Source organism: Helicoverpa armigera, chromosome 24 (genome assembly GCF_030705265.1).
Source record: "Helicoverpa armigera isolate CAAS_96S chromosome 24, ASM3070526v1, whole genome shotgun sequence".
Lineage (NCBI taxonomy): Eukaryota > Metazoa > Arthropoda > Insecta > Lepidoptera > Noctuidae > Helicoverpa > Helicoverpa armigera.
The window spans coordinates 375,913-394,472 of NC_087143.1; the positions used below are offsets into that span (position 1 = coordinate 375,913).

Sequence of the window (18,560 nt, forward strand, 5' to 3'; positions counted from 1 at the left end):
TTTCGTTCTATTATTACCAAATTTTTTTGGACTATTTTTCTCAATATGCTGGCATTGTTTTATTAGAACAAAGATCTACAATGTCATACCATGAATAAATTGCATTTATGTTTTGACAAGTGCTCAGGCTAATCACATTCGGAGATAAATTATCTATAATACGAGATATTATAAAGTTGAAGAGTTTGCTCCAACGCCCAAATCTCAGACATTACTGGACCGATATTTAAAAAATATTTCAGTTTTACAAAACTCATTTATCGAGAAAGGATATATTGGTTTGATATAAGGGACACGAATGAAATTGTAGACCTGAAACTAGTTTCAAATGAAAGGGTTAATTGCATCAAGTTTCAATTATACTCGTCAGTTCACTTATGTAATTACTATTTCACAAATATTTTCCAAATAATACTCAAGAACCAAAACTAATAACCCTACTCCAAAGACTGTAGCTCACGCGAAAAAGATTGTTCCAATGAATAGCTTGTACGTGATGTTTTGTAAGGACGGCTTTATTGCAGTATTTAATGCTGACATTAAACTGAAACTATCTTGTAGCGATAAATTAAATGGCTCACATACAAAAGATATTATGTTCCTAGCCTTGTGGATGTGAAGACTTCTTGGACAGTTAAATGCATTTGAGGAAGACGGTTAAGGTTCAAAATCACAAGCCAATTTTTTCATTTCATTCTGTGTGTGTATATGCAGGTTCATACAAATAAAGAGTTTCTTTTAAACCCACTTCAAAAAGGTTAAGTGCTCAGGTAACGTGTATGTATGCTAGTGCGCGATTATCTCACGCTTGGCTTAAACGATTTTGATGCAGTTTTCAGGATAGTACTTGAGACTTATGAAGTTTTAAGTATAGGTAATACGGTTTTTTAGCTGTATGAGTGTCAAGCTTTTTACAAATAAAAATAAATCTTTTGATTTTCAATTGTTTTTGTAGTATTTTCCTATGTTTAGAATGATCGTATCTACAGGCTGTTCTAATTTTATCATAGCTTTGTTTTGCTAAAATTATTGCTAACTATCCATAGCACGCCAGAAATACGGACAAACATATAAATACGTTCCATCTGTACTGTGATATTATTATAGTACATAATATAAATATTTTCAAGCAATGAGGCAGAATATGCGTAGGTCGGTAATACGCTGAGTTCAAAATTAATATCATATTTATGTCAGACCTTGGCATTTAAAACTTGGTGCTAAGTTAACAAATCTTACTCAACTTCTTGCATTAATTGTTAGACGAAATGCGAATTCTCACAGATTGAGAGAAGACTGAGAAAATGATTGCCAACATTACTGGTCATAATTTTTGGTCCTTTGAGTAATTTTTTTTTGTACTTTTAGCTTTTTTTGTACTAATCCTATGGTGATTTTGTTTCTTTATTTGTATCCCGAATTAATTTGAAAAATTATTTCACTGTTGGAAAGCTACTTTCAAGGTTCCCGGGTGGCACATGGTATATTTTATTTGAGAAGTAATTGCCATGGAACGCGGGCGAAACCGCTTGAAACATTTAGTGTTACAAATAAAATAGTAACGAAAATATGTATTTTTGGGTAAAAAAATACAATTTTAAGCCTTCAGTTTGCATGGAAACAAATCAGGATTTACCACACGTCCCATTTTATTTACATTTCAACTCACGTAAAAAAGAGAAAAAATCACTAATCGTGTGACGTAAAAAAGCTGTCAAAATAATAGCTCCATATTTTTATTGTGAGAAACTGAAGCTTTATTTTGCCTTTATCTAATTCTTATCTCTTTCAAACCATTTCGCAAAATAATTTTACATGTATGGTATGTATGTTTGTCAGCGAATATGTTCTTCTTAATGACCTATATTCATTTTCAAATTTTTCCTAGTTTCAAAATGGCCATTTTTGTGATTATATTTGGAGTTTTTCTTTCCTTTATATTTGTGAATCGTAGCAAGAATGAGTTCGAGAAGAGTAGTTTTACAAGAGCAGTTTGAAATGGCACTACAGATGAATTGAAGCTGAGCTAGCTACTTACGAAAATCTTGTAAATATGAAGGAACTTTGTGAAGGCTTAAAAGGTGGATATTTTTCCTATTTAACCGCTGTAGGTACATACAAGAAATACAATTCCATACAAGAACTAGATGATTAGACTAGATATTTTCTAGAAAACAAGGTTGTAGATTACTATAGGTTTCATTAAGACTTCCAGAAGTTCTTCTTACATTCACATCAAAGAAAAGTTTTATTTCACAGGAAATTAACCTTGTCTACTTTATTTCATCTTCTGAAAGAAAAAAAAACTGTCACAAAGCCGCATCGCTTCTATTGGCCTATTTTTGTATAATAAGATTAACGCTTAACCTTCTCTTCAAAAGCAAGGATGTGTCAACTATCAAAGCATTTTAATCGCCGTGCTTTTCTTAATAAATCTAACTCATAGTTTCTGGGAACCAATTCATACATCATCACATCGAAGCTAGTAGCCCAATCTATAATACGAATATAAAAAGAGAAAAAAATCTGTTGGTTTGTTTCTACCCTTAAAGCTCCGAAACTACCGAATCGATATGAAAAATTATTTCACTATTGGAAAGCTACACTATTCCCAAATAACATAGGCTATATTTTATCCCGGTACGAGCAGTATTTCCCACGAAAACGGCTTAAATTGCTATGTAATAAGATAGTCGCATAAACTCTGCTTCAAAGAAAGGATGTGTCAACTATCAAAGTATTTTAATGACAAGCTTTTCTTAATAAATCTAATTCAGTATTTCTAGGAAGCTATTCATTCATCATCACTTCGAAGCGAGTCTATATAAAATAGATTGAAGCTATCTACCGCAATAGATTCTCATAAACGATTAGTGGTATTATATTAATTGGGGTCAATTGACACTCTGGTCGAATGAAACACCGCGCCATTTTAGAGTACCCGCAAACTAGAAACTTTTAGTTGGCCGACAATTTGTTCATGCTCATAAATTAGTATAGAAATAATGGTGGTACGCACATAAAAACTATCAGGTATTTAGCAGGCAACGCGGAGTAAGAAAAATGAGCAGAGATGCCATAATGCAGGTAGGTCAGGCGCCTTCTTCTAGATCAAATTCGTACGGTGGGCATGACCAAACGATCAGTTACGAGTGAACTAAAGAGGCGTTCGGGTTTGATGAAACATTTGTCAACGATTTTTCTTATAACAACACTATTTTGGGCCTAAAGACGGCGTACAAGGGCGAAAACAGTAATATTTTTCGTCCCACCACGGACCCGCATTTTGGCGCGCTACTTTCTTAGGAGAATTTCCGTTATGGCACCTCCGCTAGTCATTTTGTTCGATCGTGTCAACTGTCGGGCGACTATTTAGTCTGCAATGTGGGTCGCATCATAGACACCCTGTAGAATTATGTGTATTTGCATTAAATAGGGTAGCTGGCTACTAATTAATTAATTTCTGGTTTAAAACAGCTGGGCGACGATTGTTAAATGTATAATAGGTACTTTGGGTAATAAGCCTTGTTATTTGGGTTTTATAATAAGCCTCGTTATTTAATGGCTGAAATGAACCTAATTTGAAGGTATTAATTTGGTGACAGTTATAACATTATAAAGTTAATTATCGTTAAAGTTGTAAGTATGTTGAGTATCGCCAACTGAAAATAGGCACATTCTTATCATTTCCTTTATTTTTTTTATCCATATGCGGAAAGTAAGCGAAGTTAGTAAAATATAAAAATAAGAAAAATATCTTATTTAAAGAAACGTAAGAAATATAACAGCGTAGGTATATTATATTTTGTGTGAATATTATTTTTTCTTCATTGACTAATTAAAAAAAAATCCAAAACCAGAGAGAGAGAGAAAGTTAATTAAATAACATTGAAAGTTAAGATAGAAATACCACTACATCACAGCGAGATAGTTTTCTCGATTCACAATACACAAGAGAATAAATCGAATGACCGATTCGATACCACTCGAGATACCTACGTTTTTATATCGATACCAATCTTATACAGTGATTTGTGTACATATGTTTTGTGCTTACTCAAACAAAAGGAATGAGATAACAGGAGCATTGTATTGTGGACTCTATTTGAATAGTAGTAGAGTTTCTATTTTATTGAAACTTGTTTTATTTAGGAAGAGTATAGTTTGGATTTTCTTTTGAAACTAGCTTCTACCATCGGTTTCAGCATAGTAACTATTTTAACTTGGATAAAAAAAATGCTTATAGCTCTTTTCTATAAAACGGCTTTCTTACACTACACATTAGTCTAGTCGTTTCTGAAATTAGCGCGTTAAAAGCTCTTCATAAGTAATATCAGTATGAACTGAATTTTTGAGATTAGCACGTTGAAACAAACAAAATTTTTATAATATCAGTAAGGTTTGAATTTAAGAAAATCAAAACACACTAGAAAATGGTCCTTATCACCCATTTGGTCTTTCAGTCTAATTAAACCCAAGAAAGTATAAAACCACGAGGTAAATGTACTGGCTAGTCTACATACCAATTCTTTTAATAAATGATGCCTCCCCAAGGGAATCCCATACCACTTACTCCAATAGGATCAATATCATATCGAACAGTTATGTATGCAAACATTATCGGTTAACTTATAACGTTAACTAAATAAGCCACTTTATAATAACTTAACTCTAAAGTTAAATTAGGTACTTGAAGTGAAAATTAGTTCTCTCATTTTGAGAAGTACGAAACTGTGTTTTAATTACGGTAGCAACAGTTTTTAGAAGTTTTGTGAGTGAGACTCAAAGGACGAATTTTTGTGGTGGCTTAGTGGTTAAAGCTCCTGTCTTTTGTGTATGAGTTTGCGGGTTCAATTCCAGGTCAGGCTGGTACTAATGCAACTTTTCTAAGGTTTTATGTGCTTTCTAAGTACCTATATCTTGGACACCAATGACTGGCGTAATGGGAATGAAAACATCTCGAGGAAACCTGGTCTATGACGACTGAAATCGCCAACACGCCTTGAGCAAGCGAGTTCAATACCTAACAGGGAGACGATAAAAAGGCTGATAATGATGCTGACCATTTTGAAAACAAAAACTGATTTATTCTTACTTTATTTCCATCAATGGTTTCCTAATTACGATGAAACTATAACTACAGCCATTGTCCGACAGACACTTTGTCTACTACGTTTTGACTGATAACACTGTCAAAATACTGACCGGTGAACAGTTTAGTTAGAGCAATCTGTGGTCATTGTGCACCTGTCTACTCTGGTACAAGTATTGATAGGTTAGTGGATATACAACAATGAATCAGGTTTTCAAATAAGCTTCTGCCAACTGTTTCACCTACGACCACAAATAGTCTTTACGTTATTTTTAGATTATTTTCATAAATATTTGTCTTATCTTTTAATGAAAAGGCTTATATAATACACCACTAGCTTATATAATAATCCACTGGTAATACTTTAAGAAGTTTAACCTCCAAGTGGGCAGAAAAGACGATGCTTGATAAAATGAAAAGGCAATACTAATATAATAAACAGAAAATGGTAGGTTAATCAGGAAAAAAACTCTCATCTTAAGTAACATTTAGTCTTTATACTGTCCTGTTCTTGCACAATCACGATACAGCCTCCTCATCTTAACGAAGTCTCATTCATTTAAATCACATCTTAATGAAATCTCTTAATAGAAAATAGAATCTTAGTTAAACAGATTTAGGAGTTACGAACAAAAATGACGAACGAAGATTTTCGATCATACTAAAATGTTACAAAAGAAGTCTTCCTTGTAAGTTTGTAAGTAAGATAAAACCGACTTCCAAACACACCAAAAAACAAAAAAAAAACAATTTTAGGTAGGATTAATGCTCAATCCTTCTCCATGTGAGAGGAGGCCTGTGCGCAGCATTGGGACGATAATAAAAATAAAAAAAAAGCTGTAACATTTTAGGTGCATTCGATGCAAAAAAAACATCCCCAAGAATTGAGAATCTCCTCCTTTTTGGTTGAAAAGTATGATAAAGAGGAAAAGTAATACCTTCCTTTTGGCACAATGGCATAAATATGTATCTCGATAATTGAGTCATGTTACACTATTATAATCACTTCATGAATGAGAACAAGCTTCCGACAACGATTTCACCTAAATCCCGTGGGAACTACACGAATTAAAAGTAGCCTGTCTTCCTTGATAAATAGACTACCACTCAAATATTTTTTCAAATCGATCCAGTAGTTCTTACCTCTAGATTAGTGTGTTTAGACAACAAAACAAAACCTTCAGCTTTAAAAAAAGAATACTTAGATAACCTATTTTGGAAAGGCTTAAAACACAACCAACCAAATGACCAATGAATGTCCTCACAATTGTCCACTACGTACATTGTACAATTGGACACAAATCATCACTGTCGCATCATTTAAATTCTATTCAAGGCAAATTCAGGTATTTTCGACGGGCGTGAAATTAGCTCGCTATTTAGTATTCCTAGCAGCTTGTATGAAAATTAGGTTTCTATACGTTTTCAGGTTATTTAATGGCTGACAGGTAACTTAATAGCAAAGTGGTCACCGCTCATTATGAATATAGTTTTGAAACTGGTTGTTCAACCCGTGTCTAGGGGGAGCTAATTCCCGCAACTGGATAAAAAATTGCTCATGTCTTTTTCAGGGTATAGGTTATTTGTGTAAATCATTTTAGTGGATTCAGTAGTTTTGATATGAAAGCCGAACCAACAAACAAAATATTTCAGTTTTAAATATTACATGTACCGAAGAAGGCTACAGGAATCTTTTATCCAGGTGCGCGAAATATTTCCTATGGAACGCGGATGAATCCGTTGGCATTAGTTAGTTATTATTTTTTGTAGTATGGATTAAATGATACCCCTATTTTGTGAATGAGTACCTAATGTATGGGAAAGCTATTGGGAAATGTAATAACTATTACTCAATTTATGACCAATATAGTTTGATTATATAATTCTTTGTAACAAACAAAATAAGGACAATTCACCAATAAACTGTATTGAGTTTAGGTAAATACTTTTTACTAAACGTTAGTTTCTTATCAGCAAGTTTTAGGGAAGGAAAACTGCTTTCAAATTACTTATTGATAGTAATTTTATTTTATAACCGTTTGAATTATGACTTATTTTGCTATTTACTGTACCGTTAACTAAACATCCTATATTTTTTCTTATTTTATATTATTTTACACTTATTTACATATTATTTAAAAACTTTTTTTTAACACAGACACTTTTTAACCAAACGCATACACTATCAGAACAAACAAACTCGCGAAACACAAACTCAAAAACAAAATACGGCGTGAAAAGGAAAAACGCGGGAAAATCGTCACACTCGACGTCTGACCTCGAGCATAGCTGGCGCGCCACTGAAGGAAAACCAAACACGTGGTTCCTTATAAAAAATACCACAAACAACTTTAAACTTTATCTCCTTATCATAAAGTACAATTTGCAAAACACCATTCTCAAATTCAGCTGGAGAAAATAGAAGCGTGAATAAAAACATGCATTCGACATGAAACCATATTTTAATATCAATAGAGCGTTTTATGACTTGGCAAGTGCCCTTCAAGCAGTTTTCAAATATGGAAAAGTTGTCAACTCGTGAAAATTCGTCACCGGTCGGAAGTTTTCGCTCGTTAGCAAAAGCTGTTCGAAATGCGGTTAGTATTCTAAACGTAGAATACTAAACAATCGTATTACGACGGATTAAAGTTGAGATTACAGTGGCATGATAAGGAATGCGGGTTTGGCAACTGTAAATGTAAGTTGGTAATTTTATGCTAGAACATTATTTAGGTAATGATCTGAGAAAATATTCATGAACGGTAGCTTTTCAGTGCTTTTCAGTGAAGAATTTATGTTTATTATTGAATTCGCTGCAGAATAATGGAGGATTGGAGTGGTCATGATTCAGATACTTCGAGGGGCCCTTTTTAGTCAGAGTATCAATAAGTTTCTTTTTCAAAAGTAATAGACTGAAAATCCATCAAGAAATATAGTCAATTTTCGATTGAATTACTATCGGGGTTTTCCCACACATTTCAGGATACAAATATAAACGTCTAAAACTTTTTTCAAAAATACGGCAAAATCAATTTATCTGCCGTATTACCCAAATTGAAGTCTAAATATGTAAATACAAACAGTTACATACAATTTGAATTGGCATAGTTTCCGTTTGATTCATACTGCTACAGTAATATATTACCGTTCAGTTGGCAAAGTTTAATAGTTACGGTTGAATTTAATTCACCGCCTGTCGGTTATCGTGTAAACATAAACTAGTGTTAGAAACTGTTTCATATGTTATTGGTATTCATTACAATATAGTTATATTGAAGTAATGGTTACAGAGATTAATCTGCTGTTTATTTTAGGTGCAATATAATGAGATAAAGGTCATTTTTCATGGTAGCATGATGGATACTAGTATATGAGCTTGTGGTATTTTTTTTTGTAAGTGATGGCAAAAATCATGAAATGACCCCTCCCGCTGTGGGTTAGCAGCGGTGAGGGAGTGTCAGACTCTTACTGACTAAAAACCGTCGTGTTCCGTCGTAGGCCTTTTATGTACCAGGGCCGCGGTATCTCTTTCGAACAAAACCCGCAGTCAAAAGGAGCTTGTGGCTATGGCCGTGTCCTGCGTAGGCTATTTAACGCGAAGGCGATGCGATGCTGTGCGATCCGATGGTTTGATGCGCCGACTATGTCCTACGTGTACCTACGCAAATTGACGCAAATAGACTTTTGCATCTAAGCCATAATTTCCGTGCAGTTTTGCATTAATAGAATTTTTTACAACCTTAAATAAATAAGTAAATAACATGTTTATATGTTCTTCAGTGTTCATTCTTTGGAACAACGAATCTTACGCTGAAATATTCAGCAGTAGAGCATATGAAATAACCCGGTACACAAATTTGCGCAAATTCCACTTGAACGCATTCGTGTGCTCGCTCACTGTACCGTGGTGTAGGACACACGGATAGGAAGAATGGCTAACTTGAGATGTTAAAATACTATGCTACGTCAGTATTCTAAAAATAACTATTTACTATGCATTTTTCACTCAATTTTCACAGTAAAAAGTTGTTTTAATAAAAATGCACGTTTAAATTGTCGGTATATTTGGACCTCAATGTAAATAAAGGCATTATAATATAAGGGCTAATGATAAATGGGTATTGTAAAAAGACGAATCAAAGGACCTTAAAGATCACTTTAACACATGCGAAAAGACAAAAAATATTCACATTAGTTTAATTAACCTATACTTTATAGAAGACCGTTTGCTCATTTTTTTTATTTATGTAGTGTTATTGGATTATGTAGCCAAAATAAAATTCCATTCACTAGTTTAACCTTCGCCCTAATTTCCCAACAAGCTCACCAACCAAAACATCCGTATATCACAGCACAGAAATAGAAAGCATTCCTGCACACACATAGTTACATTTTTACGACACAATAAAACAAAATATATCTTCATATCGTAAGATACATCATAAGAACAGTCGTCCGACGTATGCTCTGACGAGTTCATCTCATGTAAGTCATTAAATTTTGTTTATTTTCAAAGCTCAGTTCCGGTACAAAATAATTTGTGATGCTAGTAATATTGTAAATGCGAAAGTTTGTATGTATGGATGATTGAATAGATGTGTGAATGTTTTTTAGTCTTTCTATTTAGTTAATTAATTTAATTACTCATTTATTTGCAGACCGAGGTCCATAGACTTAGTAAATACATTAAAACTTATTAAACTATTGTTATTAGGTACACATACAGAAACAAAAAACAGCTACACATAAATATTATTAAATACACACTCATCCAACTCCGACCTGTGTGTGCAGTCTCACCCATTGGCCTAACATTGGACAGTCCCACCGATCACTCAATAAAAGAGCTTTGGCTGACTTTCGTGCATAAACTACTGGATGGATATTGATTGAAACTTACAGAATAATACATAGACTATCGGGGACCGGGAATTAAGTAGCTATCTTTAATTAGGAAGCGAGTGAGCCCGCTGGTTAAAGCATTAATGTAGAGTGTATGACGTAATAACGATGACATCATCATTATCTGCGATGTGTTGGCTCGTGAAAGAAAACATATTATTTTTATATCGAAGGGATGGATTGATGAATGTGCGGATGGGGATGGTGGCAGTTTTTCTTAGATGTTTATTTTGGTATTATATTTCGTGTTTGTGTGAGAAATCACTGTATACGTATATGAAGTTTTCTTCAGATTCCATTTGCTGCAGAAAAGCACTCTGTAACCGACTATTTTTCATATAGAGCGTATTAGTTTCCACAGAACCAGAATAAGACATACTTAAATCGCTAATAAAAGAGAAAAGCTAAGATAATACAAAGCTTTGTATACTTTTTCTGAACTTTTACTTCATAAAGTTTTTGTCTAATAAACGAACACTAATTGGTAAATTCGGGTAAATACTAATAAAGCTATGTTGCGTGTTCGCTTCAAATACACGAACATACATATAAAAACAAATATTTCGAGTAAACAAAGTTGGGGCTAATCCTTCCGACTTTCGATTCTGATGTAACTTTCATATTGGCATTTAACGGAATCGATTGCTGTGTTTTTGTGCGTAGACATGTAGTAATATAAACAGAAGTCTCATATCCATGTGTTCAAAAAAGTGTAAGTAAGAATTTTCCTTTCAATTCATACTTAAAAGTTACTTCTTAATTTCGTAGTAAACATTCTTCATAGACTCATTATATGGGCTATACCTATAACATAGAGATTAGCATGTTTAAGCAAGCCAAATCTTCAGCTTTGGAAAAAATATTTCAATGTTAGATAGACCATTTATCGAGAAAGACAGACTACTATTCATTGAGATAGGCGAAATACATATTAACCTCGGGACGCGGGTCAAACTGCTGGTGAAAGCTAGTTAATAAAATTAGTATAGAGATTACTCAGAGTGGTCCTTCTGTCTACAAACAATATAATGTGTAAGCATCTATTTTTGACTCTCGAAGGTCGCTCTGAATAAACAATACCGCCAGGTGTACACCATACGGAACGTACATATGTATGTACATAATTGTTTTTACATATTTTCTATAGAATAACCAGTAATTTCGCCAGTCTCCGAACAATAGGATCCGGTTGGTTTTCGATTAAAATCTAAAATACTCATGTTTTGTGGGCAGAGATTACGCATATTGGTTTTGTTTCTAGAAAGAGTAAAATTACCTTTATATGTGGGTGTAATGGAATAGTGATATGATCAGAAATACGAACATGTATACAATTAGAGTTATTTTAGCTGGAAGTAAAGACTTTGCCAATTTTTATAAATAACATGTAGATTGGTAATCAAATTGACTTCTGCTGATAATAGAGGGAATAAAAGTAGCATCCCAGATCTTTCCTGACTCGGGAGTGGAACCTAGGACCTTTTTACCTTGTAATCACTAGCTTGTCAATCCAGTTCAATAAACTCTTAGGAGCCCAGTAACTAAAATATTCAGTCATAGTTATTCTGAAAACTGTTTTATTCGAAACCATGAAAAATACTTGTCGATTCTTGTATAACAGTATTGATTATAAGCACAAAACATCAGATAACATTATCAGTGCTAAGACCGATAAAGCCGGTACAATGTATGGATTAATTTGTATCCGTGAGACTTACCTACGTAAAACATGATATACCTTCCCTACATTTAGATGCTTTTACAAGAATCTGTATGGAGTTTCTTGCCGGTTCTTCTCCATGAGACCTACTCTTCAAAACCGTGCAACTAGCTTGACGTATCGAAAGAGCTTTTATAGGCCTATTTTAAATAAATTTGAATTCGAATATTTTAGTCAGGTATGCAATCAGTAGGTTATCTGAAATTTCAGAGTCGTGAATTTAAGTGTACCTACAAATAGCGTGCAATGGCATTCTCGAGTATATTATATACTACATAGTACTAAGGTCGGGTAGTGCAAGCAAAAACAAAAAAACGTTCTGTGAAAAAATAAACACATATATTATTTACAAAACTCATAGGATATTAACAAACATTAAAGCAAGCAGTGAAAAGATACATTATTTAAATTAATGGAAATAAACTCAAAACTACTGAACTACGTGTTACAAAGTTAATTGTGAACTAAAGTATTGACAGTTCAATTGTTAGACTAACTCTGTTTGCTGTTCGTTTTTAAAATGTTGAGTATTTTTCACATTGTATAGTCTCATTGTGGGAATATTTTTAACATTGCTATCGGAATTAAACATGCTGTATTGCTGTATTTTAAAATATGTAAGTTGTGTGGATGAAACAATGTGAAAAATTGTGAAAACATAAGTTTAAAAATCGTTAAATAATTACAAGCAAGATGGCTTAAGGTTTGTGCATGCATTCACTGTTTTCTAGGGAAAGGATCAAAATTGGTCCTTAGAGTCGAAGTACGGCTATCGTTTAAAGGGTTAAAATCTTTTGCGGTGTAATTTGCTTATACTATAGACTTCTTATTATAACCCTATGAAAGAAAATGTGTACCAGACAAATTACTGTTTTTACTTGAATGACCGCAAAAATAAAAGTTGCTAAAATATTACCTGCCTATTTTAGTTATAACTTTTCCTTTATACACGACAGATCGTAAAATTGTCCCTATAACAATAGGGACGGTTTTTTGTCTGAAACTAAGTCAACTTTTCTCGTTTACATTTTTGGGGTTCGATTTAAACTTTCTGAACAACATTTTTTTGGGAAAATATTCGAAGTAGAATTTGGATTTGATTTGAATACTACAATGTGGTAAAAAGCTTTTCAAATAAGTACCTAAGACATTTTGAACTAAAATATTTAATAATAAAAAATAGGATTAAAAACAAAATGTAATTAGAAAAACCGGCCAAGTGCGAGTCGGACTCGTGCACGAAGGGTTCCGTAAATTACAGTTAAATCAACCTATCTCAAAAACTATAAGAGATACTTTGATCAAACCAAAAATCGTTGAAAGAGTTAATTAGCATGCATCACCTCTATTTTTTTTAGAATTTTATACCCCGTAGTTATAAAAATAGAGGGGGGGGGACATACTTTTTACGACTTTGAGAGCTGATATCTCAAAAACCGTTCACTTTAAGAAAAATGTTTTTTAGAAAACTTTATATCATTTTAAAAGACCTTTCCATTGATACCCCACACGGGTATGTACATCGAAAAAAAAAATTTCATCCCTCAGTTACATGTATGGGGGGCCCCACCCCCAATTCTTTTTTTTACTATTTAGTGTCATATTTTTGTAGCGGTTCATACAACACATATTCCCATCAAATTTCATCACTGTAGTACTTATAGTTTCCGAGTAAATCGGCTGTGACAGACGGACAGACGGACAGACGGACAGACGGACATGACGAAACTATAAGGGTTCCGTTTTTGCCATTTTGGCTACGGAACCCTAAAAAGTGTTAGAAAATTTATAAATCTGAGAAATTGAGTTGTTTTTAATTGTTTAGATGCTACAACTAAATGAAAGCAAATTATAACTTAGCCGCAATAATATTACAGGTAGACATTAAACATGATTTTACCACCTAAAAACAAAAAGTCCCAAGCTTCAAGCATTCGGTAACTACAGCTACAAAAACTCAGTAACAGGACTTACGCCAATATTTCCTGATAAACTTGGCGAGCAATAAATACTTGGCTTTCGGAGGCTTTACTAGAATACTCGCTGAAAACTTGGCTTTTACGTGAACACTGGTCTTTTTGTACGAACTAAATGATGGTTTATTTCTTAAGTTACTATTAAATAAGTTAACGTCGAGAGTAGTCATGATTATTTACGAAATAATGCACGAAAATGGTCAGTTTACTGTCAAAGACAAACTTGTTTTTTGAAAGGGGCTAATTAAATTAGCACTTTTTCACGAAATATTTAGGCATCACTTTTTCCCATGTAGATTGACACGATAGTTTTTACATGTTCATAGATCCACCATTTCGTATTAGGTATGTGTTCACGAAATACATTGAGTAGTATAAAGTTTATGTTGCTTAATACAAAAAAAGCATATTGGTTATTAACTGGACAATAGCCATTGGTGATCACAAAACATCGCCGATAGGAAATCAATTATAAATTATTAACTTCACAAAAACCATGCCTGACACTCAAAATCCAAACCGCCCGGTAAAATAATAACGTAACTCAACATAAGTATTACCTTTACAACCCAACACATGTTTACGACGCGAACAAAACAATTATATACGGCTAACAGAAATAGTTCATCTCATCACGCTAATTTCAGCAACCACAGGTAGGATATATTTAACCGTCGGGTTAAGTTAACCTTGAACTACGGATGTGAGGACCGCAGCTTCCGTCTCTGTTACCGTTACTGTTTACGTGGCTTGGTTAATTGGGTTTCCTGGTTAGTGGTTAACGTAGTGGTTATTTATGGATGTACCTAAATTTTAAGATTGTTTTGCTGTACAAGAAAATAAAATAATTTATATCTATATAATAATTTTAGGCACTTTGTAGGAGTTTTCTATTGGCATTCACTTGTGTATAAATCCGTCTAGAAGTTAGGATTACCTTAAAACACACCTTCAGAATAATCACAATTGCACTATATAAAAAAATCCAGTTAAATAAACACGAAATCGTGCGTCAAAAATACTCTCAATTTTAGCAATCCTTTTGGAGCTTTACGCAATTATTTAATCGATAAATCTTTTGAAAGTAACAATCTTAGACAAATGCCACATTCACACACTATCAATAAATCCGGAAAATTCTTACACTTACGCGAATATTAGACCATTGAATAAAAATCACGGTCATGGGCCATGGATGCGGTAATAAGGAACCCGAAACGTCGGGATTAAAGAATATTAATTTAACCGCTATAAAATCCGTAAAAGTAGTTTAATTTAAATCCGTATAATAAAGAAACTTTAGTTGCAAAAAAACCTAAAATCTGCAATTTTCATCTGTTATGCTCAATAAGGCACGCATAGAAGTACACATGGACGATATAGAAGGAGAAGTTAACTAGCGTGAACAATGTATCTTTCCACTCACTTGTGGTGTAGCCGAAGTCGTCTTCTTCTTCTGGGTCCGCCTCCTTCTCTTCTTTGCTGCGCTTTACTGCTCCCGCGGAGGCGCGGTCGATCTGGGTAGAAGAATTTTGAATATCATCACTGCTGTAAAACTTTATTTATGCAGAACCGATAGTTTTTTAAGAGTAATGGTAAAGTGGGCACATTACATGGAGAAGAGCAAGTAGAGTTTTAGAGTCTCATGAGAAAGTTTTGAATTCAAATGATCCCAAAATTATATAGTCTGGTAGAGGACAACTAAGGCGTTAAGTCCGCCATTGTACATTTTGTGGATAAAGTACTAAATAAATAAAGAAATATCGATAATATCCAAAAATGTTATATGAATTGGCGCCAAAGTACGCATGTCTAGGTATATCTAAGTCACCAACCAATTCCAATCAATAGATGACCTGTCTTTTTTGTGGCATATTTTACCGATTTTTTTAAACCTAGCACAAAGTAGCATAAACGATGCAGCATAATCTTTTCCTCCTTCAACATTCATATCATTACCATCATTAACTTTACTACTAAAACCCACCTCAACTCCCTTATCGGAGTAAGTCCTGCCCTGCAGTTCCCGTTCATCCTCTTCGTCACTGCTCTCGGAGTCAGAATATACTGGCTTTGGTTCACTCGAACCTTCTTCCTTGGGCTTCTCTGATTCCCCATCAGCTTCCTTCTCCACGTCAGCTTCTGATGTTATTGTTATCTATAAAATAGGAAAAAATAAACATTTCTATAAAAACTGCATCTGGTTAGACTGGAAACCGATATCATCGTAGTTAGGAAAAGGCTAGACAGGTGATGATGATGAATTAAACATTGCAAAAGGGAGTTGTTACAGTATCACGGGTGTACTGATTTAGATGAATAAATTTTGGTATTAAATTATTATAACCCTGAAGATGGTTTTAGTGACTACTTTTTGTACTGCTGGCACTAGTCATCTTTCAGAGAAATCGCTTCCTCACCTCAAACTACTTTGTAGCTACAACATCAATAATGTAAAATGTTTATTTGTTCCAACTTTTGTTTGACTGTCATGATTAATGCGGTAATCTACATTTCATCGCTTACAACGAATTTTACTTCCACTACATAATAACTGCGATGAATGTGGCCTTCAGGGACTGTTGTGGTTTTCAAGGTAAAGATAAATATTTCCTCTATGACTTACACCCTTATCCATCGATTAATAATAGCAAAAATTTAATTAGTCAATGTTAAAGTACATGGAAATACATAGTGAGATACATAGTTCGTAGTTGTTGTGCGTTCTGGTATAAAATTAATGAAATTAAACCTTCTGTTTTTAGTAACAAATTAAACACCACCATTTACTTTCTTACCAAAGGGTATTGAGTTGCTCAGGCAACTGAATTAAGAAGTTCAGATAGGCAAGCGTTTCCAGTCTCACACTGAAAACTGACCCTAGCATAGTTGGGAAAAAACCAGGAAGATGATGATGACCATTTTCAAAAACTTTCAAGAGTTTTGAAGAAGCCATTTCTTAAAGCTGGTGTTACCTTGATCTCATGCTGCGGCGTCTTGTCAGGATGAGGCGGGGCGGGGGAGCGGCGCGCGGAGGGGGTGGGTGACGCGGCCGGGCTTGAGGCTTCCACGTCTGAAGAGTCTGTGTTCTGTAATGATGGTGACTGTTGTAATATCGTTACGGGTAAGTTAGAAAGAAAGTCTGACAACACTTGCTAAGACGTATCGGGTTGCCCAGGTAACTGGGTGAGGAGGTTAGATAGGCGGTCGCTCTATATAAACCAATCACACTCCTTTGCATACGGTTACACTGAAAGCCAACTCCGATAATGTTGGGAAATGGCTAGGTTGATGTGTCATCTACTTTATTACTTCGGCTTCGCACGGGTACTAGTATTTTTTTACTATTTAATGGATATGCATATAAACCTTCCTCATCAATCACTCTATCTATTAAAAAAAAACGCATCAAAATCCGTTGTGTAGTTTTAAAGATTTAAGGATACATAGGGATACAGGGACAGAGAAAGCGACTTTGTTTTATACGAACGAGATTACGAGATTTTTTCTCAGATAACCCGCTACAACCAGATGTTGAGCTGAAAATCTTCAAAAGACTTCTCCCACTAAAGATGAAGCAGATAAGACATACTCGTAGTCAGATCTAATCTTTTTCTTTAATCTTACCCATGCTAGTAGACTCTGCACGGTGAGAGTGACGGTATCACCGGCCGCCTTGATGAGCTGGACGGCGCGCTCGTGCTGAGCTGATCGCACGCACACGCCATCCACTTCCAGGATACGGTCTCCTGTCTGTGGGAGATCAGGTGTTAGTAGAGATTGACGCAGTTGGGGAATTCCAGAAGTACAGTGGAAATTGCTGGGTCCATAATTTCACACGGTGCTTGGCACTTACTCCGGCCAAACCAAAACCTCCAAGAAGCAAGGCAATTTAATTACTGATCCAAACAATATATGTAGTAGCAATAAAAAGTCAGACCTCATATTTAATGTGATCTGTGCATACATAACCAAAACATTCATATTATTGTATTGTATAATATTGGTTTGTCATTCTTCAGCTTCTTATCTCGTGACAAGCAGGTTTAATCACCTAACAAGCACTTGTTTCAAGCCCGAATGCTTTAAAATGGGTATTCTATTCAATTTCAGAAGAAAAGGGATCCTCAATAAAATGTAACTGACCTGTAACTCTCCACAGTTACCAGCAGGACTGCCGGGCACCACGTTTTTGATGAAGATGCCAAATATGGCCTTCTCCTCACCATCGTCTCCATCGCGGTTGGAGATTATGTCAACCTAAGTATAAGATACAGCAAAGTTAACAAAGAAAAAAATATACATTTATCGTGATTTATAGAAATAAATATCAGCAGTACCCATTATAAACCAAAACAGAAAGTATTGAGCATTTGAGTTGAGCATTGTAGAACACCCCTCGGTCGTTCTTATTCACGTTCTAACGACTTCGCTGTCATTGCGGCCTTAAGTTAGCAATAACGTCAAGTTAGGTAGTGCTATTAACAATACAATCTTATCTTATAATCATTTTCAATCTTGTTTAAATAAATGTCTTTTCTTTCTTCTGCCTATTGAAGGAATCTAGACCCTACATTTATTTATATTTCTTGATTACCTTAAGACAAACTGCTACCCACCTTCCCACCAACGATGCTGACACCCAGCGGAGCGCCAGGGCTGCGCTTGAGCGTGACCTGCCGAGGCGCCCCCCAGCGCTGCGCCGCCAGCGAGTCCGCCCGCCGCTCCGATGATACCGTCACCGTCATCGTCGGCGGACCGAAGCTGTTGGGACAGAGTTAGGGTCAGTAGCTGATTTTAAGTAGGTACATAGTGAATGAGAGGTGTTTATTGTGGCAACACTGCCCTTTGAAGAGAAAGGAGGAGTTGG

General features: G+C 34.8%; 1 protein-coding gene across 2 annotated transcripts in view; it reads right to left on the reverse strand.

Moving 5' to 3' along the window:
* The window catches only part of LOC110380682 (uncharacterized), a 163,524-nt gene that overhangs the window by 67,520 nt on the left and 77,444 nt on the right, over positions 1 to 18,560 (reverse strand). For both annotated transcript variants that reach the window (XM_064041068.1, XM_064041067.1), the window contains exons 19-24: positions 18,310 to 18,454; positions 17,837 to 17,950; positions 17,318 to 17,443; positions 16,666 to 16,779; positions 15,678 to 15,848; positions 15,117 to 15,207 (exon numbers count right to left, since the gene is read on the reverse strand). In XM_064041068.1, the coding sequence (XP_063897138.1) occupies positions 15,117 to 15,207; positions 15,678 to 15,848; positions 16,666 to 16,779; positions 17,318 to 17,443; positions 17,837 to 17,950; positions 18,310 to 18,454 (761 nt within the window). The remainder of the gene's footprint in view (positions 1 to 15,116; positions 15,208 to 15,677; positions 15,849 to 16,665; positions 16,780 to 17,317; positions 17,444 to 17,836; positions 17,951 to 18,309; positions 18,455 to 18,560) is intronic.